The following is a 23267-nucleotide window of genomic DNA, read 5'->3' as shown; positions in this document are numbered from 1 at the left end:
TGGACAATGACCCCAAGCATACTTCCTAAGTTGTGTAAAATGGTTTAAGGACAACAATGTCAAGGTATTGGAGTGGCCATCACAAAGCCCTGACCTTAGTCCTATAGAACATTTGTGGGCAGAACTGAAAAAGCAAGGAGGACTACAAACCTGACTCAGTTACACCAGCTCTGTCAGGAGGAATGGGTCAAAATTCACCCAACTTATTGTGGGAAGCTTGTGGAAGGCTACCCAAAACGTTTGACCCAAGTTAAACAATTTAAAGGCAATGCTACCAAATACTAATTGAGTGTATGTAAACTTCTGACCCACTGGGAATGTGATGAAAGAAATAAAAGCTGAAATAATTCATTCTCTCTACTATCATTCTGACATTTCACATTCTTAAAATAAAGTGGTGATCCTAACTGACCTAAGACAGGTCATTTTTACAAGGATTAATTGTCAGGAAATGTGGAAAAACTGAGTTTAAATGTACTTGGCTACGGTGTATGGAATCTTCTGACTTCAATTGTATAAAAGCACTCAACCCCTCTTTTTCTTTTGTCTCGTTAGTTCATTATCTTGGTTGTTGGTGCATTGGGGGGTTCTTGGGGGTGTGGAATGGAATAAATTGTATTTTTTTTGGGGGGGGGGGGGGGGTCTGTGGGAGGGGTCTCGAATGGTTGGGTCAGCTATTGGGGAACCTTGGAGGGTTCGGGTTCACGTTTTTTGGCCTGGTGGGAGATCTGTCAACGTGCCCTTGAGCAGGGATTTGACCCAGGATGCTTCTGTGTGTCTCTCTGAATGGGAGTCTGTTGGATGACTGGTATGATGTAGTTGTTGAGCAGCTTCACTGCAAGTATATTGTATGTAATTTAAACCGCACTCTGTCCATAGTAGACCTGCAGTCTCTACAGGGAAGTTAAACTGCACTCTGTCCATAGGCCTACAGTCTCTACAGTGAAGTTAAACTGTACTCTGTCCATAGTAGGCCTGCAGTCTCAGTCTCTACAGTGAAGTTAATCTGCACTCTCTTTTCACAATGGGGTAATATATGACAGGCAGACAGGCTCGGTGTGATAAACAAGCCACCATTGACTTCAGCAGGGAGATGTTCCACTACAATAGACACTGATTGGTTGTTGAACTCTTAGGACCATCATTAAATAAAAAAAATAATTAAAAAAAATACGAATTAATTTGGCTGTCTGTAAATTTAAAAGGAGGGGAAACAGGTTGGTTAGGCTGCCAGTTTTGGAGGGTGAATTGCCACAAGGCACATCCAGCAAGAGGGAACACGCGCACACACATACACACTGAACTCCCACCTACACCGCATGCGTGTGTCGACTGTTACCCCCAGCCTGACCCTTTGCCTTCAATTGCATCGGTGCCGCGCATCTCCCCACAGTCGGGAGCGCGACTCCGTCCACCAGCCGTCTGTTTTTTTTCCCCCCTCAGTGCACTACTCCGCTTCCCGACGGTCCACCGTGTAACTATGGCAGCGCTGAGTAAAATACCGCACAGCTGCTATGAGATTGGACATACGTGGAACCCTTCTTGTGTCATGTCAACCCTGGAGATCACTGCTGGGGCTCTGGAGGTTTCTTTTAAAATATATGCTCCTCTTTACCTGGTGAGTAGCTAGCTCCAAATACACCGCCAGGGGATCTGTCCACCTAATGCTAACTAGCTAGCTAGCTATCTAGCTAGCCGTGTTGTGCTACAAGGGCCTAAGTTCATGGCTATGGATGGATGGAAGCTAGTTAGTTAGCTAGCTAGTTAGCTCAATTAATCTGTCGTATGAATAGCTATGTTGCTAACTACAGTTTGTAGTTAGCAATGTGACATATTTTGACACGTCGTTGCACACAGATTTCACATGATTGCTTTTTGCATGACAACGTTTTTTTAACTTCCTTATTTAGCTAGCGAATCCCAGCTAGCTATAATTGCAATTTGCCAGCTAACTAACTAGCTAGTTAACGTTAGTTGGACTTTCCTCTCGGCACAGTCAGTAATATTATGTTTTAATATTATGTTTTAAAGCTAACTAGCAGGGTTAACGGTGGCTGAGAGACTTGCAGAACTTTGCCCTCAGCCAACATCCCTAATAGACCAGGCAATGTGTGGAAAAAAGGATGTTCACTTTTTCATGAAACTTGGCACACTTGTACGGTTTTAGGGGCCCCTGGACATTTTCAGAGAGGGAGCCATTACAAAAAGAGTGTTTTTAAAAAAAAAAAAAATTCTTCTTCTTTCTTCCACTGGTGTTTTACCCAGTGGGCGGTGTTATATGTTATTAAGCTGAGAGTGGGTTTCAAAGTACAAGGACAGTCTGATACGTGTCCTCTTCTTCAAACTGATAACCCTCTGCCTGGTAAACCAGACATATTAGATAACATTCCACTCCTGGTCATTTACCATGTCTTTGAAATAGCTTAACAAGCAACCAGGAACTACTCAGCCTGGTACTTCATTCATAACTTAAGCTATGATGGGGGTTATTGTTTATAGTTGCAACTTTCCATATTGGTACATCATTTGGCTTTATTTAAACTAACTATAGCCAGCTAACAAGTGGTAAGACCAGGTTCCCAAAAAAGTGAACGATGTGTAAAGGCAAGTTTTTTTTTGCTTACTAGCCAACAACAACGTCAATGTCTCTATGAAGGTAATCTACTAAATTTACCTGAATTTACCTGAATGTATTAAACTGATCCTGACTAGATTTAATTTTGATTTCACAGCTATTGGTTAGTCAACATGCAATAATACCTGTATACTGTCAGTCACTGATATGAATGATTTGATTAAAACAATATGTAACCTTTTATTTAAACTAGGCAAGTCGGTTAAGAACAAATTCTTATTTACAATGATGGCCTACCGGGGAACAGTGGGTTAACGGCCTTGTTCAGGGGCAGAACGATAGATTTTTTTTACCTTGTCAGCTCGAGGATTTGATCCAGCAACCTTTTGGTTACTGGCCCAACGCTCTAACCACTAGGCTACCTGCCGCCCCTCCATTCTAACCACTAGGCTACCTGCCGCCCCTCCACTCTAACCACTAGGCTACCTGCCGCCCCTCCATTCTAACCACTAGGCTACCTGCCCCCCCTCCACTCTAACCACTAGGCTACCTGCCCCCCCTCCACTCTAACCACTAGGCTACCTGCCCCCCCTCCACTCTAACCACTAGGCTACCTGCCGCCCCTCCACTCTAACCACTAGGCTACCTGCCGCCCCTCCACTCTAACCACTAGGCTACCTGCCCCCCCTCCACTCTAACCACTAGGCTACCTGCCGCCCCTCCACTCTAACCACTAGGCTACCTGCCGCCCCTCCACTCTAACCACTAGGCTACCTGCCGCCCCTCCACTCTAACCACTAGGCTACCTGCCTCCCCTCCACTCTAACCACTAGGCTACCTGCCTCCCCTCCACTCTAACCACTAGGCTACCTGCCACCCCTCCACTCTAACCACTAGGCTACCTGCCACCCCTCCACTCTAACCACTAGGCTACCTGCCGCCCCTCCACTCTAACCGCTAGGCTACCTGCCTCCCCTCCACTCTAACCGCTAGGCTACCTGCCTCCCCTCCACTCTAACCACTAGGTTACCTGCCACCCCTCCACTCTAACCACTAGTCTACCTGCCCCCCCTCCACTCTAACCACTAGGCTACCTGCCGCCCCTCCACTCTAACCACTAGGCTACCTGCCGCCCCTCCACTCTAACCACTAGGCTACCTGCCTCCCCTCCACTCTAACCGCTAGGCTACCTGCCTCCCCTCCACTCTAACCACTAGGTTACCTGCCACCCCTCCACTCTAACCACTAGTCTACCTGCCCCCCCTCCACTCTAACCACTAGGCTACCTGCCTCCCCTCCACTCTAACCACTAGGTTACCTGCCACCCCTCCACTCTAACCACTAGTCTACCTGCCCCCCCTCCACTCTAACCACTACGCTACCTGCCGCCCCTCCACTCTAACCACTAGGCTACCTGCCGCCCCTCCACTCTAACCACTAGGCTACCTGCCGCCCCTCCACTCTAACCACTAGGCTACCTGCCGCCCCTCCACTCTAACCACTAGGCTACCTGCCTCCCCTCCACTCTAACCACTAGGCTACCTGCCTCCCCTCCACTCTAACCGCTAGGCTACCTGCCTCCCCTCCACTCTAACCACTAGGTTACCTGCCACCCCTCCACTCTAACCACTAGTCTACCTGCCCCCCCTCCACTCTAACCACTAGGCTACCTGCCGCCCCGCCACTCTAACCACTAGGCTACCTGCCGCCCCTCCACTCTAACCACTACCTGTTGCTGCTGGCTTCATTAAAAACGGTTCATCTGATGAGTGTGGATGTCCATGGTCTTCTGTATATGTTGGAAGGTCGATACACGAGGCTTTGACATATTATCTTGAAGGCAGACTTACACACCCAGTCTCATTACTTTGTGTAAATTATATCTCAACTTTAAACAATGTGAAATTCCAATACAAAATCATTTGTTTAGCCTAATACTATTCTGTGGCTGCGTGAAATAGCAAACATAAAGTGAATTCAGCGATTACATTTGTCATCTTACATTTACATTACATTTTAGTCATTTAGCAGACGCTCTAATCCAGAGCGACTTACAGTAGTGAATGTATACATTTCATACATTTTTTTAAAATATATTTTTTTCTACTCTGTACTCGTCCCCCGTGGGAATCGAACCCACAACCCTGGCATTGCAAACACCATGCTCTACCAACTGAGCCACACGGGACAGTCAGATAGACACATCTTTGTGTCTCTCTGATGAAACAGTAACATCCATTATTGTAGTTAGACTGAGCCAACCTGTACTCCCATGGCCCAGTGACTGTCTAGTGGTCTGAGCCTTTTGGGTAAAACACTGGGGTAAATCCTCAGTGGAAATGCACCATATACAGTGCATTTGAAAAGTATTCAGACCCCTTGACTTTTTCTACATTTTGTTACGTCACAGCCGTATTCTACAATGTATTAAATCGTTTTTTTCCTCTCATCAATCAACAGACAATACCCCATAATGACAAATCAAAAACAGGTTTTAAAAAAATACAGAAAAAAATCACATTTACATAAGTATTCAGACCCTTTACTCAGTACTCTGTTGAAGCACCTTTGGCAGCGATTACAGCCTCTAGTCTTCTTGGGCATGACGCTACAAGCTTGGCACACCTGTATTTGGGGAGTTTCTTCTCTGCAGATCCTCTCAAGCTCTGTCAAGTGATGTTCGATCAGGTTGAAGTTTGAGCTCTGGCTGGGCCTCTCAAGGACATTCAGAGTCCTGAATCCACTCCTAAATTGTCTTGGCTGTGTGCTTACGGTCGTTGCCCTGTTGGAAGGTGAACCTTCGCCCCAGTCTGAGGTCCTGAGTGCTCTGGAGCAGGTTTTTATCAAGGAACTCTCTGTACTTTGCGCCGTTCATCTTGCCCTCAATCCTGTTTAGTCTGGCAGTCCCTGCTGCTGAAAAACATCTCCACAGCATGATGCCGCCACCACCATGCTTCACCGTAGGGATGGTGACAGGTTTCCTACAGATGTGACGCTTGGCATTCAGGTCCAAAGATTTCAATCTTGGTTTCATCAAACCAGAGAATTTTGTTTCACGTGATCTGAGTCTTTTTAGGTGCCGTTTGGCATCTAATGGAGGAAATACAGGTCAGTAGATGAATTGGCATGAGTAGTCTAGTACTGAAAAACGGATATCAAAACTCTATCTTTAACCACAGATGGAAAAACAAAATACTGTAAAACTATTTGGTGGAATGTTGCTATGTGGCTGCCCGTTGTCTTGAAGACAATATAACATTTTCTTTGACTCTAGTGTTGCATTTGCAGGGCACAAAAAAACAAAGGCAAGCATCACACAGTTGTTCTCCCTGTACTCCTGTTAGGCCTACACACATGGTTTTAATGTCACGTGCACAAGTACAGTTAAAACCAACCATGTAGTAATCTATATCAATGTAGCACTAAAAACAACACGGTAGAACAAAATACACAAGAAATTAAAAATAACAACAGCACAAAGTAAGCATATTATATACAGGGTCAGTTCCAGAACCGTATTATATACAGGGTCAGTTCCAGAAGCGTATTATATACAGGGTCAGTTCCAGAAGCGTATTATATACCGGGTCAGTTCCAGAAGCGTATTATATACAGGGTCAGTTCCAGAAGCGTATTATATACCGGGTCAGTTCCAGAAGCGTATTATATACAGGGTCAGTTCCAGAAGCGTATTATATACCGGGTCAGTTCCAGAAGCATATTATATACAGGGTCAGTTCCAGAAGCGTATTATATACAGGGTCAGTTCCAGAAGCATATTATATACAGGGTCAGTTCCAGAACCGTATTATATACAGGGTCAGTTCCAGAAGCATATTATATACAGGGTCAGTTCCAGAACCATATTATATACAGGGTCAGTTCCAGAACCGTATTATATACAGGGTCAGTTCCAGAAGCATATTATATACAGGGTCAGTTCCAGAACCATATTATATACAGGGTCAGTTCCAGAACCATATTATATACAGGGTCAGTTCCAGAACCATATTATATACAGGGTCAGTTCCAGAAGCGTATTATATACAGGGTCAGTTCCAGAAGCGTATTATATACAGGGTCAGTTCCAGAAGCGTATTATATACAGGGTCAGTTCCAGAAGCGTATTATATACAGGGTCAGTTCCAGAAGCGTATTATATACAGGGTCAGTTCCAGAAGCGTATTATATACAGGGTCAGTTCCAGAAGCGTATTATATACAGGGTCAGTTCCAGAAGCATATTATATACAGGGTCAGTTCCAGAACCGTATTATATACAGGGTCAGTTCCAGAAGCATATTATATACAGGGTCAGTTCCAGAACCGTATTATATACAGGGTCAGTTCCAGAAGCGTATTATATACAGGGTCAGTTCCAGAACCGTATTATATACAGGGTCAGTTCCAGAACCGTATTATATACAGGGTCAGTTCCAGAACCGTATTATATACAGGGTCAGTTCCAGAACCGTATTATATACAGGGTCAGTTCCAGAACCGTATTATATACAGGGTCAGTTCCAGAACCGTATTATATACAGGGTCAGTTCCAGAAGCGTATTATATACAGGGTCAGTTCCAGAAGCGTATTATATACAGGGTCAGTTCCAGAAGCGTATTATATACAGGGTCAGTTCCAGAAGCGTATTATATACAGGGTCAGTTCCAGAAGCGTATTATATACCGGGTCAGTTCCAGAAGCGTATTATATACCGGGTCAGTTCCAGAAGCATATTATATACCGGGTCAGTTCCAGAAGCATATTATATACCGGGTCAGTTCCAGAACCGTATTATATACAGGGTCAGTTCCAGAAGCGTATTATATACAGGGTCAGTTCCAGAAGCGTATTATATACCGGGTCAGTTCCAGAAGCATATTATATACAGGGTCAGTTCCAGAAGCGTATTATATACGGGCTCGGTCAGTTCCAGAACCGTATTATATACGGGCTCGGTCGGTTCCAGAACCGTATTATATACGGGCTCGGTCGGTTCCAGAACCGTATTATATACGGGCTCGGTCGGTTCCAGAACCGTATTATATACGGGCTCGGTCGGTTCCAGAACCGTATTATATACGGGCTCGGTCGGTTCCAGAACCGTATTATATACGGGCTCGGTCGGTTCCAGAACCATATTAACAACAACAAGATGAGTAATGAAAACTAGCCTATGCCAGTCTACTATTCACCAGAGTACAAAAGTTAACCTCGTCTATTGGTCGGCTTGTCCTTCTGTGCGAGAAATAAATATTCCAAACGTAGTCTGGGAGAGTTGTGGGACGATAGACCCCAAACTAATTTAACCACTATATATATATATATATCTCAAATAACTTTTAAAAGCAATGAGATTCATGCAACAGAACATTTTAGCTTAAAATGTTATTAAACTGTTATTTCTTCACATTTATAAGCACAGCAATGCGCACACAGCAGTAGGCTATAAACGCACATGTTCTAGAATGGAATTACCGGAAAACACTGTAAATGCCAGCGGTTTCATTTGACAAGAGATGAAAATATCCTTCAGCAATGTAGAGAGACGGAAGATCTAAAGATGCAACAACATGCATGGGTTGTTGCTGTGGGTTGTTGCTATGGGTTGTTGCTATTGGTTGTTAATATGACTCGGATTGTGTCTTTGGCCGCTGGACAATTTGAGAACATGAGAAATACTGGTTTCAATGGCATATGAGGAAGTGTTTATACAATAATACCCTTAACATTCCTATGGTCTGAACACCATAGCCTCGTTGCCCTGGCTGATGGCCTCGTTGCCCTGGCTGATGGCCTCGTTGCCCTGGCTGATGGCCTCGTTGCCCTGGCTGATGGCCTCGTTGCCCTGGCTGATGGCCTCGGTGCCCTGGCTGATGGCCTCGTTGCCCTGGCTGATGGCCTCGTTGCCCTGGCTGATGGCCTCGTTGCCCTGGCTGATGGCCTCGTTGCCCTGGCTGATGGCCTCGTTGCCCTGGCTGATGGCCTCGTTGCCCTGGCTGATGGCCTCGTTGCCCTGGCTGATGGCCTCGTTGCCCTGGCTGATGGCCTCGTTGCCCTGGCAGATGGCCTCGGTGCCCTGGCAGATGGCCTCGGTGCCCTGGCTGATGGCCTCGGTGCCCTGGCTGATGGCCTCGGTGCCCTGGCTGATGGCCTCGGTGCCCTGGCTGATGGCCTCGGTGCCCTGGCAGATTGGGGACCTCCTTGAAGGCCAAATGGCCTTGACCCTAAAATCATGAAACTCCAGGCCTGATAGCAAGTACTCTACAGTAACCTATACTACAGTGACCTACAGTAACCTACATGTGGAGTTCTGTCTGGTGAACTAAGAGGCTTATTATACTACTAGACACCAGCTGTCATTGTCTGTATGTCCCTCTTACTCTGTCCCCTCTCTCTTTCTTGTCCCTCTCCCATTGCCCCTCTCTGACCGTGGACGGTAAGGCTAGTTGATCTGTTCTGGCCGTGGACGGTAAGGCTAGTTGATCTGTCCTGACCGTGGACGGTAAGGCTAGTTGATCTGTCCTGACCGTGGACGGTAAGGCTAGTTGATCTGTCCTGACCGTGGACGGTAAGGCTAGTTGATCTGTCCTGACCGTGGACGGTAAGGCTAGTTGATCTGTCCTGACCGTGGACGGTAAGGCTAGTTGATCTGTCCTGACCGTGGACGGTAAGGCTAGTTGATCTGTCCTGACCGTGGACGGTAAGGCTAGTTGATCTGTCCTGACCGTGGACGGTAAGGCTAGTTGATCTGTCCTGACCGTGGACGGTAAGGCTAGTTGATCTGTCCTGACCGTGGACGGTAAGGCTAGTTGATCTGTCCTGACCGTGGACGGTAAGGCTAGTTGATCTGTCCTGACCGTGGACGGTAAGGCTAGTTGATCTGTCCTGACCGTGGACGGTAAGGCTAGTTGATCTGTCCTGACCGTGGACGGTAAGGCTAGTTGATCTGTCCTGACCGTGGACGGTAAGGCTAGTTGATCTGTCCTGACCGTGGACGGTAAGGCTAGTTGATCTGTCCTGACCGTGGACGGTAAGGCTAGTTGATCTGTCCTGACCGTGGACGGTAAGGCTAGTTGATCTGTCCTGACCGTGGACGGTAAGGCTAGTTGATCTGTCCTGACCGTGGACGGTAAGGCTAGTTGATCTGTCCTGACCGTGGACGGTAAGGCTAGTTGATCTGTCCTGACCGTGGACGGTAAGGCTAGTTGATCTGTCCTGACCGTGGACGGTAAGGCTAGTTGATCTGTCCTGACCGTGGACGGTAAGGCTAGTTGATCTGTCCTGACCGTGGACGGTAAGGCTAGTTGATCTGTCCTGACCGTGGACGGTAAGGCTAGTTGATCTGTCCTGACCGTGGACGGTAAGGCTAGTTGATCTGTCCTGACCGTGGACGGTAAGGCTAGTTGATCTGTCCTGACCGTGGACGGTAAGGCTAGTTGATCTGTCCTGACCGTGGACGGTAAGGCTAGTTGATCTGTCCTGACCGTGGACGGTAAGGCTAGTTGATCTGTCCTGACCGTGGACGGTAAGGCTAGTTGATCTGTTCCTGACCGTGGACGGTAAGGCTAGATGATCTGTTCCTGACCGTGGACAGTAAGGCTAGTTGATCTGTCCTGACCGTGGACGGTAAGGTTAGTTGATCTATTCTGACCGTGGACAGTAAGGCTAGATGATCTGTTCTGACCGTGGACAGTAGTCTGACCGTGGACAGTAAGGCTAGTTGATCTGTTCTGACCGTGGACAGTAAGGCTAGTTGATCTGTCCTGACCGTGGACAGTAAGGCTAGTTGATCTGTTCTGACCGTGGACAGTAGTCTGACCGTGGACAGTAAGGCTAGTTGATCTGTCCTGACCGTGGACAGTAAGGCTAGTTGATCTGTCCTGACCGTGGACAGTAAGGCTAGATGATCTGTTCTGACCGTGGACAGTAAGGCTAGATGATCTGTTCTGACCGTGGACAGTAAGGCTAGTTGATCTGTCCTGACCGTGGACAGTAAGGCTAGTTGATCTGTCCTGACCGTGGACAGTAAGGCTAGTTGATCTGTCCTGACCGTGGACAGTAAGGCTAGTTGATCTGTCCTGACCGTGGACAGTAAGGTTAGTTGATCTATTCAGACCGTGGACAGTAAGGCTAGATGATCTGTTCTGACCGTGGACAGTAGTCTGACCGTGGACAGTAAGGCTAGTTGATCTGTTCTGACCGTGGACAGTAAGGCTAGTTGATCTGTTCTGGCCGTGGACAGTAAGGCTAGTTGATCTGTTCTGGCCGTGGACAGTAAGGCTAGTTGATCTGTTCTGGCCGTGGACAGTAAGGCTAGTTGATCTGTTCTGGCCGTGGACGGTAAGGCTAGTTGATCTCTTCTGACCGTGGACGGTAAGGTTAGTTGATCTGTTCTGACCGTGGACGGTAAGGCTAGTTGATCTGTTCTGACCGTGGACGGTAAGGCTAGTTGATCTGTTCTGACCGTGGACGGTAAGGTTAGTTGATCTGTTCTGACCGTGGACAGTAAGGCTAGTTGATCTGTTCTGACCGTGGACGGTAAGGTAGTTGATCTGTTCTGACCGTGGACAGTAGTCTGACCGTGGACAGTAAGGTTAGTTGATCTGTCCTGACCGTGGACAGTAAGGCTAGTTGATCTGTTCTGACCGTGGACAGTAAGGATAGTTGATCTGTCCTGACCGTGGACAGTAAGGCTAGTTGATCTGTCCTGACCGTGGACAGTAAGGCTAGTTGATCTGTCCTGACCGTGGACAGTAAGGTTAGTTGATCTGTCCTGACCGTGGACAGTAAGGCTAGTTGATCTGTTCTGACCGTGGACAGTAAGGCTAGTTGATCTGTTCTGACCGTGGACAGTAGTCTGACCGTGGACAGTAAGGCTAGTTGATCTGTTCTGACCGTGGACAGTAAGGCTAGTTGATCTGTTCTGACCGTGGACAGTAAGGCTAGTTGATCTGTTCTGACCGTGGACAGTAAGGCTAGTTGATCTGTCCTGACCGTGGACAGTAAGGCTAGTTGATCTGTCCTGACCGTGGACAGTAAGGTTAGTTGATCTATTCAGACCGTGGACAGTAAGGCTAGTTGATCTGTTCTGACCGTGGACAGTAAGGTTAGTTGATCTATTCAAACCGTGGACAGTAAGGCTAGTTGATCTGTTCTGACCGTGGACAGTAGTCTGACCGTGGACAGTAAGGCTAGTTGATCTGTTCTGACCGTGGACAGTAGTCTGACCGTGGACAGTAAGGCTAGTTGATCTATTCAGACCGTGGACAGTAGTCTGACCGTGGACAGTAAGGCTAGTTGATCTATTCAGACCGTGGACAGTAGTCTGACCGTGGACAGTAAGGCCAGTTGATCTATTCAGACCGTGGACAGTAGTCTGACCGTGGACAGTAAGGCTAGTTGATCTGTTCTGACCGTGGACAGTAAGGCTAGTTGATCTGTTCTGACCGTGGACAGTAGTCTGACCGTGGACAGTAAGGCTAGTTGATCTATTCAGACCGTGGACAGTAGTCTGACCGTGGACAGTAAGGCTAGTTGATCTATTCAGACCGTGGACAGTAGTCTGACCGTGGACAGTAAGGCTAGTTGATCTATTCAGACCGTGGACAGTAGTCTGACCGTGGACAGTAAGGCTAGTTGATCTATTCAGACCGTGGACAGTAGTCTGACCGTGGACAGTAAGGCTAGTTGATCTATTCAGACCGTGGACAGTAGTTTGACCGTGGACAGTAAGGCTAGTTGATCTATTCAGACCGTGGACAGTAGTCTGACCGTGGACAGTAAGGCTAGTTGATCTATTCAGACCGTGGACAGTAGTCTGACCGTGGACAGTAAGGCTAGTTGATCTGTTCTGACCGTGGACAGTAAGGCTAGTTGATCTGTTCTGACCGTGGACAGTAGTCTGACCGTGGACAGTAAGGCTAGTTGATCTATTCAGACCGTGGACAGTAAGGCTAGTTGATCTGTTCTGACCGTGGACATTAGGGTTAGTTGATCTATTCAGACCGTGGACAGTAAGGCTAGTTGATCTGTCCTGACCGTGGACAGTAAGGCTAGTTGATCTATTCAGACCGTGGACAGTAGTCTGACCGTGGACAGTAGTCTGACCGTGGACAGTAAGGCTAGTTGATCTGTTCTGACCGTGGACAGTAGTCTGACCGTGGACAGTAAGGCTAGTTGATCTGTTCAGACCGTGGACAGTAGTCTGACCGTGGACAGTAAGGCTAGTTGATCTGTTCTGACCGTGGACAGTAGTCTGACAGTGGACAGTAAGGCTAGTTGATCTATTCAGACCGTGGACAGTAGTCTGACCGTGGACAGTAAGGCTAGTTGATCTGTTCTGACCGTGGACAGTAGTCTGACCGTGGACAGTAAGGCTAGTTGATCTGTTCTGACCGTGGACAGTAGTCTGACCGTGGACAGTAAGGCTAGTTGATCTATTCAGACCGTGGACAGTAGTCTGACCGTGGACAGTAAGGCTAGTTGATCTATTCAGACCGTGGACAGTAGTCTGACCGTGGACAGTAAGGCTAGTTGATCTGTTCTGACCGTGGACAGTAGTCTGACGGTGGACAGTAAGGCTAGTTGATCTGTCCTGACCGTGGACAGTAAGGCTAGTTGATCTATTCAGACCGTGGACAGTAGTCTGACCGTGGACAGTAAGGCTAGTTGATCTATTCAGACCGTGGACAGTAGTCTGACCGTGGACAGTAAGGCTAGTTGATCTATTCAGACCGTGGACAGTAGTCTGACCGTGGACAGTAAGGCTAGTTGATCTATTCAGACCGTGGACAGTAGTCTGACCGTGGACAGTAAGGCTAGTTGATCTATTCAGACCGTGGACAGTAGTCTGACCGTGGACAGTAAGGCTAGTTGATCTATTCAGACCGTGGACAGTAGTCTGACCGTGGACAGTAAGGCTAGTTGATCTGTTCTGACCGTGGACAGTAAGGCTAGTTGATCTGTTCTGACCGTGGACAGTAGTCTGACCGTGGACAGTAAGGCTAGTTGATCTATTCAGACCGTGGACAGTAAGGCTAGTTGATCTGTTCTGACCGTGGACAGTAGGGTTAGTTGATCTATTCAGACCGTGGACAGTAAGGCTAGTTGATCTGTCCTGACCGTGGACAGTAAGGCTAGTTGATCTATTCAGACCGTGGACAGTAGTCTGACCGTGGACAGTAGTCTGACCGTGGACAGTAAGGCTAGTTGATCTGTTCTGACCGTGGCCCGTAGTCTGACCGTGGACAGTAAGGCTAGTTGATCTGTTCAGACCGTGGACAGTAGTCTGACTGTGGACAGTAAGGCTAGTTGATCTGTTCTGACCGTGGACAGTAGTCTGACCGTGGACAGTAAGGTTAGTTGATCTATTCACACCGTGGACAGTAGTCTGACCGTGGACAGTAAGGCTAGTTGATCTATTCAGACCGTGGACAGTAGTCTGACCGTGGACAGTTAGGCTAGTTGATCTATTCAGACCGTGGACAGTAGTCTGACCGTGGACAGTAAGGCTAGTTGATCTATTCAGACCGTGGACAGTAGTCTGACCGTGGACAGTAAGGCTAGTTGATCTATTCAGACCGTGGACAGTAGTCTGACCGTGGACAGTAAGGCTAGTTGATCTGTTCTGACCGTGGACAGTAAGGCTAGTTGATCTGTTCTGACCGTGGACAGTAGTCTGACCGTGGACAGTAAGGCTAGTTGATCTATTCAGACCGTGGACAGTAAGGCTAGTTGATCTGTTCTGACCGTGGACATTAGGGTTAGTTGATCTATTCAGACCGTGGACAGTAAGGCTAGTTGATCTGTCCTGACCGTGGACAGTAAGGCTAGTTGATCTATTCAGACCGTGGACAGTAGTCTGACCGTGGACAGTAGTCTGACCGTGGACAGTAAGGCTAGTTGATCTGTTCTGACTGTGGACAGTAGTCTGACCGTGGACAGTAAGGCTAGTTGATCTGTTCAGACCGTGGACAGTAGTCTGACCGTGGACAGTAAGGCTAGTTGATCTGTTCTGACCGTGGACAGTAGTCTGACCGTGGACAGTAAGGCTAGTTGATCTATTCAGACCGTGGACAGTAGTCTGACCGTGGACAGTAAGGCTAGTTGATCTGTTCTGACCGTGGACAGTAGGGTTAGTTCATCTATTCAGACCGTGGACAGTAAGGCTAGTTGATCTGTCCTGACCGTGGACAGTAAGGCTAGTTGATCTATTCAGACCGTGGACAGTAGTCTGACCGTGGACAGTAGTCTGACCGTGGACAGTAAGGCTAGTTGATCTGTTCTGACCGTGGACAGTAGTCTGACCGTGGACAGTAAGGCTAGTTGATCTGTTCAGACCGTGGACAGTAGTCTGACCGTGGACAGTAAGGCTAGTTGATCTGTTCTGACCGTGGACAGTAGTCTGACCGTGGACAGTAAGGCTAGTTGATCTATTCAGACCGTGGACAGTAGTCTGACCGTGGACAGTAAGGCTAGTTGATCTGTTCTGACCGTGGACAGTAGTCTGACCGTGGACAGTAAGGCTAGTTGATCTATTCAGACCGTGGACAGTAGTCTGACCGTGGACAGTAAGGCTAGTTGATCTATTCAGACCGTGGACAGTAGTCTGACCGTGGACAGTAAGGCTAGTTGATCTGTCCTGACCGTGGACAGTAAGGCTAGTTGATCTGTTCTGATCGTGGACAGTAGTCTGACCGTGGACAGTAAGGCTAGTTGATCTATTCAGACCGTGGACAGTAGTCTGACCGTGGACAGTAAGGCTAGTTGATCTATTCAGACCGTGGACAGTAGTCTGACCGTGGACAGTAAGGCTAGTTGATCTGTTCTGACCGTGGACAGTAGTCTGACCGTGGACAGTAAGGCTAGTTGATCTATTCAGACCGTGGACAGTAGTCTGACCGTGGACAGTAAGGCTAGTTGATCTATTCAGACCGTGGACAGTAGTCTGACCGTGGACAGTAATGCTAGTTGATCTGTTCTGACCGTGGACAGTAGTCTGACCGTGGACAGTAAGGCTAGTTGATCTGTCCTGACCGTGGACAGTAAGGTTAGTTGATCTATTCAGACCGTGGACAGTAAGGCTAGTTGATCTATTCTGACCGTGGACAGTAGTCTGACCGTGGCCAGTAGTCTGACCGTGGACAGTAAGGCTAGTTGATCTGTTCTGACCGTGGACAGTAGTCTGACCGTGGACAGTAAGGCTAGTTGATCTGTTCTGACCGTGGACAGTAGTCTGACCGTGGACAGTAAGGCTAGTTGATCTATTCAGACCGTGGACAGTAGTCTGACCGTGGACAGTAAGGCTAGTTGATCTGTTCTGACCGTGGACAGTAAGGCTAGTTGATCTGTTCTGACCGTGGACAGTAGTCTGACCGTGGACAGTAAGGCTAGTTGATCTATTCAGACCGTGAACAGTAGTCTGACCGTGGACAGTAAGGCTAGTTGATCTGTTCTGACCGTGGACAGTAAGGCTAGTTGATCTGTTCTGACCGTGGACAGTAGTCTGACCGTGGACAGTAAGGCTAGTTGATCTGTTCTGACCGTGGACAGTAGTCTGACCGTGGACAGTAAGGCTAGTTGATCTGTTCTGACCGTGGACAGTAAGGCTAGTTGATCTGTTCTGACCGTGGACAGTAAGGCTAGTTGATCTGTTCTGACCGTGGACAGTAGTCTGACCGTGGACAGTAAGGCTAGTTGATCTGTTCTGACCGTGGACAGTAGTCTGACCGTGGACAGTAAGGCTAGTTGATCTATTCAGACCGTGGACAGTATTCAGACCGTGGACAGTAGTCTGACCGTGGACAGTAGTCAGACCGTGGACAGTAGTCAGACCGTGGACAGTAGTCTGACCGTGGACAGTAGTCTGACCGTGGACAGTAGTCTGACCGTGGACAGTAAGGCTAGTTGATCTATTCAGACCGTGGACAGTAGTCTGACCGTGGACAGTAGTCTGACCGTGGACAGTAAGGCTAGTTGATCTATTCAGACCGTGGACAGTAAGGCTAGTTGATCTATTCAGACCGTGGACAGTAGTCAGACCGTGGACAGTAAGGCTAGTTGATCTGTTCTGACCGTGGACAGTAGTCTGACCGTGGACAGTAAGGCTAGTTGATCTGTTCTGACCGTGGACAGTAAGGCTAGTTGATCTATTCAGACCGTGGACAGTAAGGCTAGTTGATCTATTCAGACCGTGGACAGTAGTCTGACCGTGGACAGTAAGGCTAGTTGATCTATTCAGACCGTGGACAGTAGTCTGACCGTGGACAGTAAGGCTAGTTGATCTATTCAGACCGTGGACAGTAGTCTGACCGTGGACAGTAGTCTGACCGTGGACAGTAGTCTGACCGTGGACAGTAGTCTGACCGTGGACAGTAAGGCTAGTTGATCTGTTCTGACCGTGGACAGTAAGGCTAGTTGATCTATTCAGACCGTGGACAGTAGTCTGACCGTGGACAGTAGTCTGACCGTGGACAGTAGTCTGACCGTGGACAGTAGTCTGACCGTGGACAGTAAGGCTAGTTGATCTGTTCTGACCGTGGACAGTAAGGCTAGTTGATCTATTCAGACCGTGGACAGTAGTCTGACCGTGGACAGTAAGGCTAGTTGATCTATTCAGACCGTGGACAGTAGTCTGACCGTGGACAGTAAGGCTAGTTGATCTATTCAGACCGTGGACAGTAGTCTGACCGTGGACAGTAAGGCTAGTTGATCTATTCAGACCGTGGACAGTAAGGCTAGTTGATCTATTCTGACCGTGGACAGTAGTCAGACCGTGGACAGTAGTCTGACCGTGGACAGTAAGGCTAGTTGATCTATTCAGACCGTGGACAGTAAGGCTAGTTGATCTATTCAGACCGTGGACAGTAAGGCTAGTTGATCTATTCAGACCGTGGACAGTAGTCAGACCGTGGACAGTAGTCTGACCGTGGACAGTAAGGCTAGTTGATCTATTCAGACCGTGGACAGTAAGGCTAGTTTAAACTGCTCCTATTGTTGTTTGCATTTGTTCAACTTTATCTGAACTGTGTGTGTGCAGATAGCAGCCATCCTGCGGAGGAGGAAGAAGGAGTATTACCTGAAGAGACTACTCCCTGAGATCCTTCAGTCCACGTCCTTCCTCACCGCTAATGGCGGACTATACATCGCCTTCTTCTGCATCCTCAGGTAACACACACACACACACACACACAGTCCTTGAGTGGCCCGACCTGATAGCCAGTCAGAGGGATTTGAAACAGTGCTCTTGTCCTTGGCCCAGTAGGTTGAAGAGGGTGAAGTCCATAGCTTACTAGATGGTACCAGGCAGGTTCGGATAAGACTTGAGATATGTTATCTTGTTTGGTGTGTGTGTTAGGAGACTGCTGGGTGGCTTCACCTCCTGGTCAGCTGGGTTCGGTGCAGCTCTACCTGCCTCTTACATCTCTATCCTCATGGAACGCAAGAGCAGGTAAACCTCTTCTCTCCTCTCCCCTTTCCTTCCCCCCTCCTCTCTTCCCTCTTCCCCTCCTCTCTCCCCTTTTCCCTTCTTCCCTTCCCCCTCCTCTCTCCCCTTCCCCCCCTCCTCTCTTCCCTTCCCCCCTCCTCTCTTCCCTTCCCCCCTCCTCTCTTCCCTTCCCCCCTCCTCTCTTCCCTTTTCCCTTCTCCTCTTCCCCTCCTCTCTTCCCTCTTCCCCTCCTCTCTTCCCTCTTCCCCTCCTCTCTTCCCTCTTCCCCTCCTCTCTTCCCTCTTCCCCTCCTCTCCTCTTCCCCTCCTCTCTTCCTTTCCCCCCTCCTCTCTTCCCTTTTCCCTTCTCCTCTTCCCCTCCTCTCTTCCCCTCCTCTCTTCCCTCTTCCCCTCCTCTCTTCCCTCTTCCCCTCCTCTCTTCCCTCTTCCCCTCCTCTCTTCCCTCTTCCCCCCCCCCTCTCCTCTTCCCCTCCTCTCTTCCCTCCTCCCCTCTCCTCTCCTCCCCCCTCCTCTCCTCCCCTTTCTCTCTTTTCTCCTCCTCTCCACAGGTTTAATCATTATTATTGATGTATGTTTTCTTGTAGGAGAGGCCTGCTGACGATCTACATGGCCAACCTGGTAAGAGACGTGTACTTCTTCTGACCACCTCTCTACTTGTTACAGCCCTGCTGTTACACTGAGATCGTATGATGGGAACGTGGGCGGACGGACGGACGGGCAGACATACATGTGAATAACTATTGTTTGTGCGTGTGTTTTGTTTCCTAGGCGACAGAGACCTTGTTCCGAATGGCCGTCACACGAGGCATCGTTAACCCTCTCAAACACGGGGAGGTAGGATGGAGGAGGAGGGTGGATGGATGGATGGCTGGATGGAGAGGGAGGGATTGGTGGGAGGGAGGATGGAGGGGGGGAGGAGGATGGGGTGGGGGGGAGGGAGGAGGAGGATGGATGGATGGAGGGGAGGGAGGGAGGATGGATGGATGGATGGATGGAGGGAGGGAGGGGGATGGATGGAGGGAGGGAGGTAGGATGGAGGGGGAGGGAGGATGGTGGGAGGGAGGGAGGGAGGATGGTGGGAGGGATGGAGGGAGGGTCGAGGGAGGGAGGATGGAGGGATGGATGGATGGAGGGGGAGGGAGGGAGGTAAGATTGAGGGGAGGAGGTAGGATGGAGGGGGAGGGGGGGGTGGAGGGATGGAGGGGGAGGAGGATGGATGGGAGGATGGGGAGGAGGGAGGGAGGGAGGATGGAGGGGGAGGATGGATGGGAGGAGGGAGGATGGGAGGCGAGATGGAGGGAGGATGGAGGGGGAGGAGGGAGGGAGGATGGAGGGGGAGGAGCGATGGAGGGGGAGGGAGGATGGTGAGGGGGAGGGAGGGAGGATGGAGTGGGAGGAGAATGGATGGATGGATGGATGGAGAGGGAGGGATTGGTGGGAGGGGGAGGAGGGAGGGAGGGGGATGGTGGGAGGGGAGGGAGGATGGAGGAGGATGGATGGATGGAGGGGAGGGAGGATGGATGGAGGGAGGAGGATGGATGGATGGAGGGGAGGGAGGTAGGATGGAGGGGGAGGAGGTAGGATGGAGGGAGGGAGGGGAGGATGGAGGGAGGGGGGAGGATCGATGGATGGAGGGAGGATGGAGGGAGGGAGGGAGGATGTAGGGTGGGAGGATGGAGGGGGAGGAGGAGGGGGGGATGGAGGGGGAGGAGGATGGATGGGTGGAGGGATGGAGGAGGATGGAGGGAGGAGGATGGAGGGAGGGAGGATGGAGGGGGAGGAGGTAGGGGGGGAGGGAGGATGGATGGGGGGAGGGAGGGAGGGAGGATGGATGGGGGGAGGGAGGGAGGATGGATGGAGGGAGGGGGAGGATGGTGGGAGGGAGGGAGGATGGAGGGGGAGGGGGGATGGAGCGAGGATGGGTGGAAGGGGAGGAGGGAGGATGGAGGGGGGGAGGATGATGGAGGGAGGGAGGGAGGGAGGGTGGATGGATGGATGGAGGGATGGAGGGAGGGAGGATGGCGTTTGAGGAAGTGTCATTATTTTAATTGAGTCTCTCTCTGTCTCTCTCTCTGTCTCTCTCTCTGTCTCTCTCTCTGTCTCTCTCTCTGTCTCTCTCTCTCTGTCTCTCTCTCTCTGTCTCTCTCTCTCTGTCTCTCTGTCTCTGTCTCTCTGTCTCTGTCTCTCTCTCTGTCTCTCTCTCTGTCTCTCTCTCTTTCTCTCTCTCTGTCTGTCTCTCTCTCTCTGTCTCTCTGTCTCTGTCTCTCTGTCTCTCTGTCTCTCTGTCTCTGTCTCTCTGTCTCTGTCTCTCTGTCTCTGTCTCTCTCTTTCTGTCTCTCTGTCTCTCTCTCTTTCTCTCTCTCTTTCTCTCTCTCTGTCTCTCTCTCTGTCTCTCTCTCTGTCTCTCTCTCTGTCTCTCTCTCTCTGTCTCTCTGTCTCTCCAGGTTCTGCTGTTCTGTATGACAGCGTCTCTCTACATGTTCTTCTTCAGGAGTAAAGATGGACTGAAAGGATTCTCTTTCTCAGCGCTCAAGTAAAGGGTTCTATATGAAACTGACTGGTTTGGGATTTAGCATGTGTCTAGTGGTGATTTCGGCAGTATTTATTTCCTTAACCTCTATGGGCCAGTGGGACGCTTGCGTCCCACCTACTCAACAGCCAGTGGAATCCCGTGGCGCGATATTCAAATACCTCAAATGCAAAAACTTCATTTTTTCAAACATATGACTATTTTACACCATTTTAAAGACAAGACTCTCGTTAATCTAACCACACTGTCCGATTTCAAAAAGGCTTTACAATGAAAGCAAAACATTACATTATGTCAGCAGAGTACCAAGCCAGAAATTATCAGACACCCATTTTTCAAGCTAGCATATAATGTCACATAAACCCAAACCACAGCTAAATGCAGCACTAACCTTTGATGATCTTCATCAGATGACAACCCTAGGACATTATGTTATACAATACATGCATGTTTTGTTCAATCAAGTTCATATTTATATCAAAAAACAGCTTTTTACATTAGCATGTGACTAGCATGTGACTAGCATTCCCACCGAACACTGCCGGTGAATTTACTAAATTACTCACGATAAACGTTCACAAAAAACATAACAATTATTTTAAGAATTATAGATACAGACCTCCTCTATGCACTCGATATGTCCGATTTTAAAATAGCTTTTCGGTGAAAGCACATTTTGCAATATTCTCAGTAGATAGCCCGGCATCACAGGGCTAGCTATTTAGACACCCAGCAAGTTTAGCACTCACCAAAGTCAGATTTACTATAAGAAAAATGTTATTACCTTTGCTGTTCTTCATCAGAATGCACTCCCAGGACTTCTACTTCAATAACAAATGTTGGTTTGGTCCCAAATAATCCATTGTTATATCCAAATAGCGGCGTTTTGTTCGTGCGTTCAAGACACTATCCGAAAGGGTAAATAAGGGTGACGAGCATGGCGCATTTCGTGACACAAAATGTCTAAATATTCCATTACTGTACTTCGAAGCATGTCAACCGCTGTTTAAAATCAATTTTTATGCCATTTTTCTCGTAAAAAAAGCGATAATATTCTGACCGGGAATCTGCGTTTAGGTAAAAAGAGGAAAGAAAATAAAGCACGGGGTCGACTCGGGCACGCGCCTAAGCCCATTGTCCTCTGATCGGCCACTTGCCAAACGCGATAATGTGTTTCAGCCAGAGGCTGCCTCGATATCATTCAGCTTTTTCACGGGCTCTGAGAGTCTATGGGAGCCGTAGGAAGTGTCACGTTACAGCAAAGATCCTCAGTCTTCAATAAAAAGAGCCAAGATGAACAACAACTTGTCAGACAGGCCACTTCCTGTTCAGAATCTTCTCAGGTTTTTGCCTGCCATATGAGTTCTGTTATACTCACAGACACCATTCAAACAGTTTTAGAAACTTTAGGGTGTTTTCTATCCAAAGCCAATAATTATATGCATATTCTAGTTACTGGGCAGGAGTAGTAACCAGATTAAATCGGGTATGTTTTTTTATCCGGCCGTGTCAATACTAGCCCTAACAGGTTAAACCTCCAGCTTTGGGCTGGATTTACCAATGTGTAATTCATACATACATAATCTATGAGCAGAATTACTATTTTACCTCAATTAACCACAAACTTCCTGGTTTGAAAGTGACTGTTTACTGAAAGCTGTGCAGCGCCACACGGTGATGTACTGTAAGGTTGGGGGGCCCAGCCCCCTGCCACTTTCAGTTCCAGCCAATGAGCTTCAGTCCCTCACCATTTGAGTGAAAGCTAGCAAGATGCACACACTGTCTATATATTATATATCTACCTGATCTGTCCTGGCCGTTACAGCTAGAGGTTAGGGGAAGTGTTTATCTATATATTATATATCTACCTGATCTGTCCTGACCGTTACAGCTAGAGGTTAGGGGAAGTGTTTATCTATATATTATATATCTACCTGATCTGTCCTGACCGTTACAGCTAGAGGTTAGGGGAAGTGTTTATCTATATATTATATATCTACCTGATCTGTCCTGGCCGTTACAGCTAGAGGTTAGGGGAAGTGTTTATCTATATATTATATATCTACCTGATCTGTCCTGACCGTTACAGCTAGAGGTTAGGGGAAGTGTTTATCTATATATTATATATCTACCTGATCTGTCCTGACCGTTACAGCTAGAGGTTAGGGGAAGTGTTTATCTATATATTATATATCTACCTGATCTGTCCTGACCGTTACAGCTAGAGGTTAGGGGAAGTGTTTATCTATATATTATATATCTACCTGATCTGTCCTGACCGTTACAGCTAGAGGTTAGGGGAAGTGTTTATCTATATATTATATATCTACCTGATCTGTCCTGGCCGTTACAGCTAGAGGTTAGGGGAAGTGTTTATCTATATATTATATATCTACCTGATCTGTCCTGACCGTTACAGCTAGAGGTTAGGGGAAGTGTTTATCTATATATTATATATCTACCTGATCTGTCCTGACCGTTACAGCTAGAGGTTAGGGGAAGTGTTTATCTATATATTATATATCTACCTGATCTGTCCTGACCGTTACAGCTAGAGGTTAGGGGAAGTGTTTATCTATATATTATATATCTACCTGATCTGTCCTGACCGTTACAGCTAGAGGTTAGGGGAAGTGTTTATCTATATATTATATATCTACCTGATCTGTCCTGACCGTTACAGCTAGAGGTTAGGGGAAGTGTTTATCTATATAT

At 48.2% G+C, this 23267-nt stretch overlaps 1 protein-coding gene across 2 annotated transcripts in view; it reads left to right on the top strand.

Annotated features, from left to right (window-relative positions):
- The first annotated feature begins 1357 nt into the window (after window positions 1-1357).
- Window positions 1358-23267, top strand: part of tmem135 (transmembrane protein 135) — a 40987-nt gene continuing 19077 nt past the window's right edge. For both annotated transcript variants that reach the window (XM_045690271.2, XM_045690270.2), the window contains exons 1-6: window positions 1358-1618; window positions 17616-17743; window positions 17934-18026; window positions 18607-18640; window positions 18791-18856; window positions 20467-20555. In XM_045690271.2, the coding sequence (XP_045546227.1) occupies window positions 1481-1618; window positions 17616-17743; window positions 17934-18026; window positions 18607-18640; window positions 18791-18856; window positions 20467-20555 (548 nt within the window). In that variant the 5' untranslated portion in view covers window positions 1358-1480. The remainder of the gene's footprint in view (window positions 1619-17615; window positions 17744-17933; window positions 18027-18606; window positions 18641-18790; window positions 18857-20466; window positions 20556-23267) is intronic.

The sequence above is a fragment of the Salmo salar genome, chromosome 11 (genome assembly GCF_965601325.2).
Source record: "Salmo salar chromosome 11, fSalSal1, whole genome shotgun sequence".
Classification (NCBI taxonomy): Eukaryota; Metazoa; Chordata; class Actinopteri; order Salmoniformes; family Salmonidae; genus Salmo; species Salmo salar.
Note: the sequence above shows the minus strand (reverse complement) of the source record. Positions and strands in the feature narration are given on the sequence as shown.